Genomic DNA, 13,270 nt, shown 5'->3' with positions numbered 1-13,270 from the left:
CAGCATGGGCACAAGCCTGCCAGGAGAGCATGCTCAACCCTGGAACTGCACCCGAGACCAGCTAAATGCTCTCTAAGCGCTGGGGTTGTAGAGAGAGTAAACGAGAGGAGGTACTTTGTGAAGCAGGAGAAGCTGTATCCTCCACAGCTGACAGTCTCATGGAGGGTAGGAGATAGTCTTGGAGGTTAACATGGAAATTTCCAGTGATAATAAATGCTAGGAAGAAATCTGACTGGACAGTGAGATGGAGAGTGATAGGGGAGATGGGGCTGCGCTGGATGGGGTGACTGTGGAAGGTTTCCCTGGGAATGTGGCTCTTGACTTTATTCCTGCAGGAGGAGCAGGAGCTGGTCACAGGCAGAATGGAGGGAGAAACGGCTGGAGTGCACGGTTTAAGGAAGGGGTGTGAAGACATGAGTTTTGAGGGACAGACAGGGTGAGATCGTTGAAGGTCTTGTTTGCTCCATGTGAGATGCTGGGGCTTATATATTGAACAGTGAGCAAGGGGTTGTGTGATTACGTTAGAGCGAGCATATGGCTTAGGGGCTAGAGGCTACATCAGAGTGAGTGAGAGAGTCAGAAAAACAGTGAATATATTCATGAGAAAATAGAGTGAATGTATTCATGAGATATCCCCAAGGTTGGATAGGATAATGAAGCTAACATTTACTAAGTCCTCACTTCCAGCCAGTCCTTGTTCTAAGTGCTGCATATGTTTTAGCTCAATCGACCTGACAATAACTATAAGGTAGGAGCTATTGTGATCAAGCCCATTTTGAAGATTTGGAAACTGAGACTCAGAGGTGAAGAAGCTTTCCCAAGGTTCAACATTTGTTCATGACAGAACCATGTTAAGAAAAAAAAACAAGACAGTTTTGCTTTCAAGACCCAGCTCCTAACCATTAAGCTAAGCTGCCTTTCAGGACTTGAGGTTGATTGAGTGTGTGGCATATAGCTGGGGAGGGGGCCCAGGGCATGCCCCCATTTCTAGCTTATGAGGCTGGGTGAATGAGGCACCTTTAACCCGGGCAGGAAATTCAAGGGGAAACCTGTGTAAGGGGCCAGGAGAGGGAAAACTGATTTCTGTTTTGGAAATTGAGGAAGCCGCTCATCCATGCAGTCCTGCAGAATAAACACAAGCCTCTGCTTACTGTGTCAGCTCTGAGAGCTAGGATGCAGCAGTGAATGCAAGACCCAGTTTCTGTCCCCAAGGAGCTTACATTCTAAAGAAGAGACAGGTCCCAGACAAACACTCCACAAATCATTAGAAACTTGGTGTGTAGTAGCCGGGCATGGTGGCACATGTCTGTAATCCCAGCTACTCGGGAGGCTGAGGCAGGAGAATCGCTTGAACCCCGGAGGCGGAGGTTGCGGTGAGCCAAGATCGCGCCATTGCACTCCAGCCTGGGCAAAAAGAGTGAAAACTCTGTTAACAAAAAAAAAGAAAGAAACTTGTGTGTAGTAGCATTGTAATTGGGTGCTTCTTGATTCCCAGGGACCTGTGGGATGTGAAAGTGGGGCCATCTGGTTGGCAGTCAGATTTACAGGTTAAAGCTCAGGGGAACTATTTCGGCTTACACAGAAGTTCCAAGAAAGGTGGTCTGGGCGGTATTTTCAGGTGCTTGTGCCATGGCTTGGTGAGCCTAAAAGGAAAAGGCCACTGTCAGGAACTGCAGTTTGGGCCCAAATTCTTATGATGGTACCCAAAGTGGAACATTAATGGAACCCCTCAAGCATGCTGTCTGATAGGAGTTAGACACAACCTGCTGATAGTTAGCCCACCTTTCATTGCTGAGACAATGTCAGCAAACTGCCAAGGTCTTGGTGGTCACCATGAGGGGCTCATGTGTTTTCTGATTAAGCATTTTTATATTCTCAGGAAATCTAATGAAACCTACTATTCCCTTTGACGATGCAGACACCTAGTATTGCCATAAAGGTGAGGGTGAGGTTTCTTTCTGGATTTACTCTGCCTTCTGGAGAGATGCTTTAAATAGACCAGAGGCAGAAGAAGACTGAAGGAGGAAAACCCATCCTAATGTTTATAGCATCTTTCTCTAAGGGCTTGCTCCTCTTACCCCACACTGGTCCACCTTCTGCTCTGTAACCACGTTAAAACTTCCCAGAATTATAACTTCTATTTGCTGCCTGCCGAGCCTCCAAACCTTGTCTGGCTGTTTCTCTTAGAGAATGAAATTTGCAGTTCCTAGGAACTCACATATTCTAGCCCAGTCTGTCCTGAAGACGTGGTCTCTCTTTTTTCTTTTTATCCTCCCTATTTCTGGCATGAAGTAGGTGTCCAGTAAATGTTGTTGTATGATCCACCCAAATATGACTATTGTTTTTTCACAGACCTGCTCTGTACTTTAACCACCTTTGTTCCTTTCTTATTCTATCAGAGTCGTCCCTTGGTATACAGAGGGGATGGGGTCCAGGAAACCCACATATCCAGAATCTGCACGTATTCAAGTCCTGTAGTTAGCCCTATGGCACCTACCCCTGTTAGACCATTTTTGTGTTGCTATAAAGAAATACCTGAGGCTGGGTGCAGTGGCTCACGCCTGTAATCCCAGCACTTTGGGAGGCCGAGGCGGCCAGATCTTGAGGTCAAGAGTTCAAGACCAGCCTGGCCAACGTGGTGAAACCCCATCTCTACTAAAAATACGAAAATTAGCCGGGCATGGTGGCGGGCATCCGTATTCCCAGCTACATGAGAGGCTGAGGCCGAAGAATAGCTTGAACTCAGGAGGTGGAGGTTGCAGTGAGCCAAAACCGTGCCACTGCACTCCAGCCTGGGCTGGAGTGGGGGTGGGTGGGGGGAAACTTGAGACTGGGCAATTTAGAAAGAAAAGAGATTCAATTGGCTCACCGTTCTGCAGGCTGCACAAGCATGGTGCCAGCATCTGCTCGGCCTCTGGGGAGGGCTCAGGGAACATTTACTTATGTCAGAAGAGGGAAAAAGGAGCAGGCACATCACATGGTGAAAGTAGGAGCAAGAGAGAGGGTGGGAGGTGCCACAGTCTTTAAACAGCCAGCTCACATGAGAACTCACTCAGTATTGTGAGGATAGCACTAAGCCATTAGGGATCCACCCCCATAACCCAGACATCTTCCACCAAGGCTCCACCTTCAACTCTGGGGATTACATTTCAACATGAGATTTGAGTGGGGGAAAAATATCCAAACTATATCATTCCGCTCCTGGCCCCCCAAATGTCATGTCCTTCTCACATTTCAAACTACAATCATTGTTTCTCAGTAGCTTCCCAAAGTCTTAACTCATTCCATTCTTAACTCGAAAGTCCCAAGTTCAAAGTCCCATCTGGAGATGAGTTCCTTCTACCTATGAGCCTGTAAAATCAAAATGCAGTATTTACTTCCAAGATACAATGGTGGTACAGGCATGAGGTCAACACTCTTATTCCAAAAAGGAGAAACTGGCCAAAAGAAAGGTGCTACAGGCCCCCACACAAGTCTGCAACCCAGCAGGGCAGTCACTAAATCTTAAAGCTCTAAAATAATTCTTGACTCCATGTCCCATATCTAGGGCACACTGGTGCAATGGGCAGGCTCCCAAAGCCTTGAGCAGGTACACTTCTGTGGCTTTGCGGTGTACAGCCCCTGCAGCTGCTCTCATGGGTTGGAGTTGAGTGTCTGTGGCTTCTCCAGGCACAAGGTGCACGTTGCCAGTGGATCTGCGATTCTAGAATGTGGACGATAGTGGCCCCCTTCCCACAGCTCCACTAGGCAGTGTCCCAGAGGGGACTTTGTGTGGGGTCTCCAACCCCACATATACCCTAAGCACTGCCCTAATAGAACATCTCTGGTGGGCTCTGCCCCTGCAGCAGGCTTCTGCATGGGCACCCAGGCTTTCTTATACATTCTCTCAAATCTGGTAGAGGCTTCCAAGCCTCCTTCACTCTTGCACTCTGCGTCCTGACAGGCTTAACACCCCATGGAAGTTACCAAGGTTTATAGCTTATACTCTCTGAAGCTGCAGCCTGAGCTGTATCTTGGGCCCTTTGGGCTGAGGCTGGAACTGGAGGGGCCACGATGCAAAGAGCAGTCTTTTGGGGTGGTGCAGGGCAATGGTGTCCTAGCCCTGCCCCAGGAAACCATTCTTTCCTCCTAGGCCTCTGGGCCTGTAATGGGAGGGGCAACCTGGAAGACTTTTGAAATGCCTTCAGGGCCTTTTTCCCATTGTCTTGGCTGTCAGTTCCTGGCCCCTTTTTAGTTATGCTAATATCTCTAGCAAGTTGTGGGTTCTTCTCCCCCGCCACCCACCACCACCCTAAAAAGCCTTTTCTTTGTTTTCCACATGGTTAGGCTACAAAATTTCCAAATTTTTACACCCTGCTTCCCTCTTTAAGTTCCAATTTTTAGATTATTTCTTTGCTCCTCCATCTGGACACTTTGCTGCTTAGAAATTTCCTCTGCCAGATACCCTAGGTTGTCACTCTTAAGTTAAAACTTCCACAGATCTCTCGGGCATGGACACAGTACAGTCAAGTTCTTTGCTAAGGCACATCAAAGGTGACCTTTAATCAAGTTCCCAATAAGTTCCTCATTCCCATCTGAGACCTGAGCCTGGACTTCAGTGTCCTTATCACTATCTGCATTTTGGTCACAGCCATTAAACCAGTATATAAGAAGTTCCAGACTTTCCCTCATCTTCCCGTCTTCTTCTAAGCCCTCCAAACTCTTGTAGCCCCTGTACGTTACCCAGCTCCAAAGTTGCTTCCATATTTTCATATATGTTTATAGTAGTATCTCACTCCTGGTACCAATTTTTCTGTGTTAGGCTGTTCTTGCGTTGCTATAAACACCTGTGACTGGATAATTTATAAAGAAAAACATTTTAATTGGCTCATGATTCTGCAGGCTGTACAAGCATGGCACCAGCATCTGCTTGGCTTCTAGGGACACCTCAAGGAGTGTTTACTTATGGCAGAAGGTGAAGCAGGAGCAGGTACATCACATGCAAGAGGAGAGTGGGAGCAAGAGAAAGTGTGGGGAGGGGCCACACTCTTTTTTTGAACAACCAAATCTTGAGAAAATTCACATCATGAGGACAGCACCAAGCCATGAGGGATCTGCCCCCATGACCCAAACACTAACCATCAGGCCCCACCTCCAACATTGGGGATTATATTTCAACATGAGATTTGGTTGGGGAAAAATATCCAAACTATATCACAGCCTGTGGGAAAAATCAGTCCTCAGTATAGTTGGGTTTCCCATTCCAGATTTTGTTGAAAAAAATCCATGTGTCAGTGGACCCATACGGTTCAACCCCGTGTTACTCAAGTCAACTGCACTTCCCTGCTGAATGCCTCCCTTTCTCCTCTTCTACCCATTTAGAGCTCCAATTTAATTGCCACATAGTTCATGGAAACCTCCCAGATTCTTCACTACCAAAATGTCATCTCTTTCACCCTCACCATGTAGCTTTTGTGCTCCTCCTTGTAGAGTCGTCATATATGGTCGTGCAGGTTGTTCTCCATCTAACTCTAAGAGTGTCCTGCATAATATTACCTGTTGGTCTATGTGGAAGGCTCCCTGGGAAGTGGGCCATTCTCAAGCTCTGCAGTTGCGTGTGGCAGCCCAGCACAGCGATGCATCCATGTTCTGACGTTTGTGGAGTTTTTTGTATTCTGTCTTCCTCTGACTCTCCAAGATTTAAGCTGCCTGAAGAGAACACTCGTAGCTCATTCATCACCTGTATCCCTGTTGTAACTTACATGTAGTTATTGCTTAATAGCTCTTTGTTGGATATTCATTCAGCCCATATTTTGTCTGTGCTTGGAAGAACTAATTGAAAATACTTCATCGAAAACGTGTTGCAAAAGTAGTAGAGAAAAAAAGCAGTATCATAAGTTAATATTGGTAATAGATAACCTGTATTGAAATCTTACCATATATGGTAAGCACTTAATGTTTATTATGTCATTTTATCCTCACAATTATCCAATATAATATTGCTTGCTTCCCATTATCTCTTTCCTGCTTTGGAGATGAGAAAATTAGGCCTTGAGAGATGAAGTGACTTGCTTACAGTCACTCAGTAGGTACTGCAGCCGGGATGCCAAGCCAGGCATTCTGGAACACAGCCCAAACTCCAAACTCTTGATACGAAGTGTGCCATCAGCTGTTTCTGCCCTCCTATGCTGGTTGTTACATTGATAATACAAGGAGGGGCACTGGCTTTTTGTTGTTGTTACAGGAATATCTACTCAGGACCCATGATTCACCAGGTTCTTTGCTGGATTCTGTGGATGGGGATGAAAAGATGGTTTCTGTCGTCTGTGGTCTCACAGTAGGGACAAGGAGCCAGCAGTTTGAATACGTATCACAATGCCTTGCTACAGATGGCAGATGAGCTTTTCACACAAGGTGCAGAGTTAGCAGAAGAAAGACACAAGGAAGTGCTCAAAGAAGGTTTCCAGGAGGAGATGACTTACAAAGGGAATTTTGAAGAATGAACAGGAATTCATGGGGCTTCCAAGCAGGGAAGGGCATTCCATGGAGAGGGAACAGCACAAGCCAAAGATACAGAAATGTGGAAAGTATGATGCGTTACAGCAGATATAAGAAGCTTGGTCCATTTATTATTGTCACCCCATGGCTAAAATTAAGCTGCCCCTCTACTGTAGATGAACATGCAACTTGACCATGATATAGGTTTACCTTTATCCATTCTCCATTAATAAGACTCCATTATGGCAACTATGGCCCTGGGAGACAGTTGTGGAAACACTGAGGGCCAAATGGACCATCTGTCTCCCCGGTGACTTTGTCCTGCTGCCTCTGATTTGGCCCTCAGGTAAGCCACTGGCCAATGGGCAAACACAGCATTGTCCCTTCATGCCACCAGGTATCACCAAGGCCCAGTGGCAGCCTCTTATAGGGCATTTAGGGAAGCTGTAGGGAAGATATGCCCCTTTCGCCTGAGCATCGTGAGCATAGATAATTTTATGGGAAAGTTGCAGTCTTCAGGCAGTGGGTCCCATGGGGAAATTCTGTAGCGCTAACTGCTTTTTGATTCATTTATTCAGTTTATTACCCCTAGGCACCTGTTATGTGTATGGTGGGTTGGCCTTGAGTAATAACTTTCTTCAGGTCTAGACCCACCCATTCAGCAGCAGTACTGGCTTTGCCACCCCCGCCTTCAGCTTGGTGTGCCCAATCCCAGACTCACTGTCCTCCTCCGAGGTGCCTTTCTCATTATATTCCCTGTCCTGGAGCCATTGCCACCAACCCAGGAACCCCAGTGTGGCCTTCTGCTCCTCCCTCTCTCTTTTTTTTTTCTCATATCTAAGTTCTGTTCTCCTGAAATCCTCTAGATCCAGCTTCCTTGTTGCTCTTCCTGGGATAGACACTTTTTTTTTTTTTTTTTTTTTGAAATGCAGTTTTGCTCTTGTTGCCCAGGCTGGAGTGCAATGGCGCGATCTGGGCTCATAGCAACCTCTGCCTCCCAGGTTCAAGTGATGCTCCTGCCTCAGCCTCCCAAGTAGCTGGGATTACAGGCATCCGCCACCATGCCCAGCTAATTTTGTATTTTTAGTAGAGATGGGGTTTCGCCATGTTGGTCAGGCTGGACTCGAACTGCTGACCTCAGGTGATCCGCCCACGTTGGCCTCCCAAAGTGCTGGGATTACAGGTATGAGCCACGGCACCTGGCCAACAGTGTCCTAATCAGATTCTCATTTCACATCCACCAAGTCTAATGTTCTCCTAAATGACATGTCTACATCTGTTCCCCTCATCTGTCCACAGCTCACCACCCATCTATCCATTCAGTTCATTTATTCAACTCCTACTCTCTTCTAGGCACTGAGCTGTAGATCATGGGTCTGTTCATTTGAACGTGTCTGATGTGATCCTTGAGCTTGCTGAGCTCGCAGGAGGGATGTAGACAAGTAGACAGGCAACCACTACATAAGGATGAGGAGGCTGGTACGTATGGCTGGGATAACAGTTAGGGAGGACCCCTGACCTAGACGTGGGTAGTCAGGAAAGGATCCTAGGAGCAAATGATGGCAGTCCTAAGGCAGACTAAGATATAACCAAGTGCTGAATGTGGAGGTGCAGGGTGGGCAAGACTGTGAGCTCCATGACATCAGGGGCAGTGCGGGTGTGTCTGACTCAATCCTGTGTCCCCAGCATCCAGCTCATCCCCTGACAAATAGGGTGTACTCAGTGAGGATTTATTGAATGAGCAACTGTGGGACAGTTCCCTGCAGAGCAAGCTAAATATGATAAGGCCCACGGTGGAGAGAGAGCACGGGGTAGGGGGTGGGAAACTGAGAGATGGTCTGTATGTCTGGAACATAGGACAGGTGTGAGGAGTGACCATGCTGACGGCTGAGAGCTAAGAGGCCGGTCATCCTGCCCCCGACACCTCCCTGAAGTCCAGTCTGTTTATTTTTATTGTATTTTATTTATTTATTTATTTTGAGACAAGGTCTTGCTCCGTCACCCAGGCTGGAGTGCAGTGGCACAATCTTGGCTCACTGCAACCTCCACCACCCAGGTTCAAGCAATTTTCCTGCCTCAGCCTCCCAAGTAGCTGGGATACAGGCACGTGCCACCACACCCAGCTAATTTTTTGTATTTTTAGTAGAGATGGGGTTTCACTGTGTTAGCCAGGATGGTCTTGATCTCCTGATCTCATTATCCGCCCGCCTTGGCCTCCCAAAGTGCTGGGATTACAGGCGTGAGCCGCCGTGCCCGGTCCGAACTGTTTTAATTAAACTTTCATTGCATTCTCATGTCCCTCCTTCTCTGCTCCAACCCTGGAGCCCTGCTAAGCCCCTCCGCTCCTGGCCCCCACTCCTAATACACCCTGGGCCCAGCCTTTGTCTCCTGTTGCTCTCCTCAGATTGCATCCCCTCTGCCTTCTCCTCTTGTCAAAGTCCTGCATTTCCCTTTAGGGCACAGCTTCCCTCTCTTACACGTCCTTCTGACCCGGTCAGAATTGGCTGCTGCTCTTACTCCCATGGAACTTTGTGTTCTTTTGTAGTCCTTATCACATTCCGCTCCATGCTTATATTTAACTGCGCTCGTCTGTCTCTGAGCAGTATGAGCTCTTTGAGGTCAGCGGGCCAGGTCATTCTCATCTTTGTATTTCCCACAGTGCTTTATTTCTAGTAGGTACTCATTCATGGCATTACGCTTTATGTCATTAATTGTAGTAGCACAATAGTATTTATGCTAGTAGTTCTTGACTGACGTATTGCTTTGTATCTAGCTGGTTCCTCATTAGGGCACATCTGCTATTGATTATTATCCCATGTTTATTTTTGATGTGCCATATTTTGCACTTCTTATCTTATTTAATCAACGCAGCAGCCTGATGAGAAGGTCTTTCTCCACATTTTCCGGAATGTAGAAATAGCAGTGCAGAGGGGTAAGTGACACGCTCAAGATTCCCACTCATACATTTCAGACCTGGGTTTGGAACCCGTTTTCATTTAACTCCGGAAGTTTTGCCCTTGCGTAATGCTCCTTGGTATTTCGGGTGCTGCCTCAGTAAAAGCAACATCAGACGTCTCAGCTCCTAACTGAAAGTGTTCAGGGCATAATGAAGTTGTTTGCCACCAGAATCTGATTTTATTATCAAAAGTATTAAAGTAACCACTTTATTAGCAGAGAATCCACTTTGGTCTGAGTTCTGGCCACCAAAGCTTTCAGTAGAGGCTGGAGGCCATTGGCTTAGTATACAACCTGAAAGTGGTCTATTTCGGATGAATAAAAGCTATAGAAATATTAAAAGTGAGGACAGGCTGTTACTGGGTGATGGGAGCTCCCGATGACTCCATCTTAAAGCCTGGTTTTCTTTTGGAGAGGAACAAGCAGCAGACAGAACTTACACTGTGCTATGGGAGAAGTCTCTTGACAGCCGCCTGCAGCCAGTCTAAAAAACTTACCCTATGTTGATGTATTTCTGCATTAAGGCTGTTAAGTCCAGGTGGCAGATATAAAGGTTGACCAAATTGTTAACACATGCTCTACTTACGGCTTTCAGAAAAAAATGAATATCCTAATAACAGGTATGGCGTTTGGCCTGAATTGGGTGTCAGTAGTGATTGGTGGTTGGTTGTCACTTCTCTGAATCACGGAGGTTGGGTGGGATGCCTTCTCTCCTTTGCAGCTGCTGCAGCCTCACCAGTGAGCACTGGTTTGGTAACATGCCAGATTTACTTTCACAATTGCCGTTAGAAACGAGCCCTGCCATAGGAACTGTGAAGAGTGTGTTTTTGCAGCTGTAATTCAAAGAGCCGTACCTCTCCACCTGACCCTTCCTTCTCACACTCCCCACAGACGGAACCCTCTGCACTTCCACCTTATTGCTGACTCCATTGCGGAGCAGATCCTGGCCACACTCTTCCAGACCTGGATGGTGCCCGCCGTGCGTGTGGACTTCTACAATGCAGACGAGCTCAAGGTATGGGCAGGAGGGGAGGCACCTCCGTGATCTCCTCTAGCTGGAAGCATTATTGCTTGTGGTTGAGTGGACTGTAGCAATGCCAGAAATCTCAGCTCCTAACTGAAAATGTATAGGGCGTAAGGAGGTTGTTTGCCACCAGAATCTGATTTTATTATCAAAGTATTAAAGTAACCCCTTTGTGTGCACAGAATCCACTTTAGTCTGTGAGTTTTGACCACCAAGCCTTTCTGGAGATGCTGGAGGCCATTGGCCTGGTGTATAATCTGAAAGTGGTCTATGGTAGCTGTCGTCTAGAGAGTTCCATTACCCAATGAAGTAAAGGCTGAACTCAGACCCCCATGGGCTGGGGTTTAAATTTGCATATTGTCACTTACTGATCAAAAGACGCAAAGTAAACCACGCATCTCTGCTGGACCTGTTTTCTCATCAGTAGAAAAGGTGGATGAAATACCAAACTCATGGGGATAATTAAGAGGCTCAAATGAGAAAATATATTTGAATGTGCTTTAAAAAGACGCTGCTGAATAAATATTAAAGGTTATGTCAGGCTGGAGGGATTTCAGCCAAATGAAACCTTTTTGGTCATCTCATCCCCTTACAATTTTTTTGTAGTGCCATTTTGCTTGCATCATGTTGAGGCCCACAGCCCGATTAAGAAGTCCTGTATATTCTGGCTCTTGATTCTACTTCCGGTCTTGTCACTGGCATTCCTGTAAACCTTCGCTATTCTTTTAACTCTAAGTAGCAGAGCACACCTCTAGTTCCCTTTGCCCCCTCTTCTGTATTTGAGTCTTTGCTTATTCTGTTCCTTGCATCTGATATTTCCTTCCCACCTATCTTGCCACAACTCCTGTTCATCCTTCAGGACTCAGCTGCAGTGCCAACTCCTCTTAAGAAACAGCCTGACTTCCACAGGAAAGAGGAAGACATTTTTTGTTCACTTGTCTGTCTACTGGACCCTTCTTAATGGCGTAGGAGGAGAGGGGTCGCATCTTATTCTTTTCTGTATTTCTGGTGCATAGTAGGTACCCGCTAATGCTCGTGGATTTAACAAATTGCTGTGATTAGAGGAACATGTAACTTTGCAGAAATACACTGATGCTCTGTCTCCGATCACCTTGGGAAGGACTCAACACCTAAGCATGAGGCTGACTCTGGCAAATTGCTTGTTCCAAACCTCATAAAGCCGTTACCTTTTCATTGTAGGGCCATAACATTTTTAATAGATCACTGACATGCCGGCCAGAGTTTCTGATTTTCACATATTTCAGGCTCTGAGGTTGATGGAGATGTTCAAAATTTAGCATTTGGGGATTGTCGTGGTAATTTGCGTGCCATTCCAATCTATTCTGAGCTAAAATTGATTAACACTCTTAAAAAGGGAAAAACAAAATTTAGCAGATTGCTGCGCTAATTAAGGTGAAAGCAAGCCACTCTGTCTCCCAGGGTCTTAGCGCCAACACCATGGGGGAAAAGCAACACGGGAGGAGGAGCAGCAGCTGGTTCCGAAGGATGCCTCTGCCGCTGTGTTCACCATTTGCCTTTCTTTGGGTAGGAGTCCAGTGCCATGTCCCCTGTGAGCCTGCACCCTTTACTTTGTAAGAAGACACCGAAGTGTGCTGGGCGTAGTGGCTCATGCCTGTAATCCCAGCACTTTACGAGGCTGAGGTGGGGAGAATCGCTTGAGCCCAGGAGTTTGAGACCAGCCTGGGAAACATAGTGAGACCCCCCACCTCTACAAAAAAATTTTAAAAATTAGCCAAGTGTGGTGGCACACACCTGTAGTCAGTCTAAGCTGCTCTGGAGGCAGAGGCAGGGGGATCACTTGAGCCCAGGAGTTCGAGACCAGCCTGGGGAACATAGTGAGATGCCTGTCTCTACAAAAAACTAGCTGGATGTGGTGACTGCACCTGTAGTCCCAGCTACTCTGGAGGCTGAAAAAGGAAGATCACTTGAGCCCAGGAGTTCAAGACTGCAGTGAGCTATGATCGTACCACTGTATGCCAGCCTGGGTGATAGAGCTGGCATGTGGTACGATCATAGTGGTAAGATCATGGCTAAATGATTGTATCATTTTTTTCCTCAAAAAAAAAAAAAAGAGGAAAAAAGAAAAAAATACAAAGTGATTGGGAAAAAAACTAATTTCAAATCCTAGTTTACCGCCGAAGAATTCTCTAACTGGTTTTGAACCTTGGTTCTCTCAGCTCTCAGATGGCTTGGGACTGAGTCAGCCACAAAGAAAGGGATGAAATAAGATGGCTCAGTGTACACAACATGACACGTTCTTAAAAATGCTTCCTTCCACTCGCAGCCAAGGCCAGAATGACTTAAAATGCACTTGGGTAGCGTGGCCTGCTGTGAAATCCATCAACAGCTAAGAAGTTGAAGGAGTGAGGTACCATCGACTGGAATTCACTCCTGGAAGCCCGTTCCATGAGGTCTCGGATGAAAGGGGAGAAGGGGAGGAAACACTGATGCTCTGACTCTGTCATGCCTACTTTAATCCAGGGAGACCAACTGTCTGTTATTTTACATGCTGGCTTTTTTTTTTTATATACATCCGAAAAAAATCCTTCATGGCTTAAAAAATAATAATTTAGAAAATACAATCTGATATGTTCAAAAGAATATTGTCTCTAGAGTCCTGTCCTCTAACCCAATCTCTGCTATCGAAGACTTCATCGAAGTTTCCTGACACCTGCTTTTTATTCCCCTACCAATTAACCACCTGTCTCTCTCACATTCCCGAATCCCATGAGAGTGTTGTCAGAATCCAGTACAACAGTATGAAAGTATTTATAAAACGTAATTTTTTCATAA

At 46.4% G+C, this 13,270-nt stretch overlaps 1 protein-coding gene across 5 annotated transcripts in view; it reads left to right on the top strand.

The window, feature by feature from the left end:
* LARGE1 (LARGE xylosyl- and glucuronyltransferase 1) overlaps positions 1 to 13,270 on the top strand; it is a 641,552-nt gene that overhangs the window by 305,311 nt on the left and 322,971 nt on the right. For all 5 annotated transcript variants that reach the window (XM_055254495.2, XM_055254491.2, XM_055254492.2 and 2 more), the window contains exon 5: positions 10,324 to 10,447. In XM_055254495.2, the coding sequence (XP_055110470.2) occupies positions 10,324 to 10,447 (124 nt within the window). The remainder of the gene's footprint in view (positions 1 to 10,323; positions 10,448 to 13,270) is intronic.

Source organism: Symphalangus syndactylus, chromosome 18 (genome assembly GCF_028878055.3).
Source record: "Symphalangus syndactylus isolate Jambi chromosome 18, NHGRI_mSymSyn1-v2.1_pri, whole genome shotgun sequence".
Classification (NCBI taxonomy): Eukaryota; Metazoa; Chordata; class Mammalia; order Primates; family Hylobatidae; genus Symphalangus; species Symphalangus syndactylus.
Note: the sequence above shows the minus strand (reverse complement) of the source record. Positions and strands in the feature narration are given on the sequence as shown.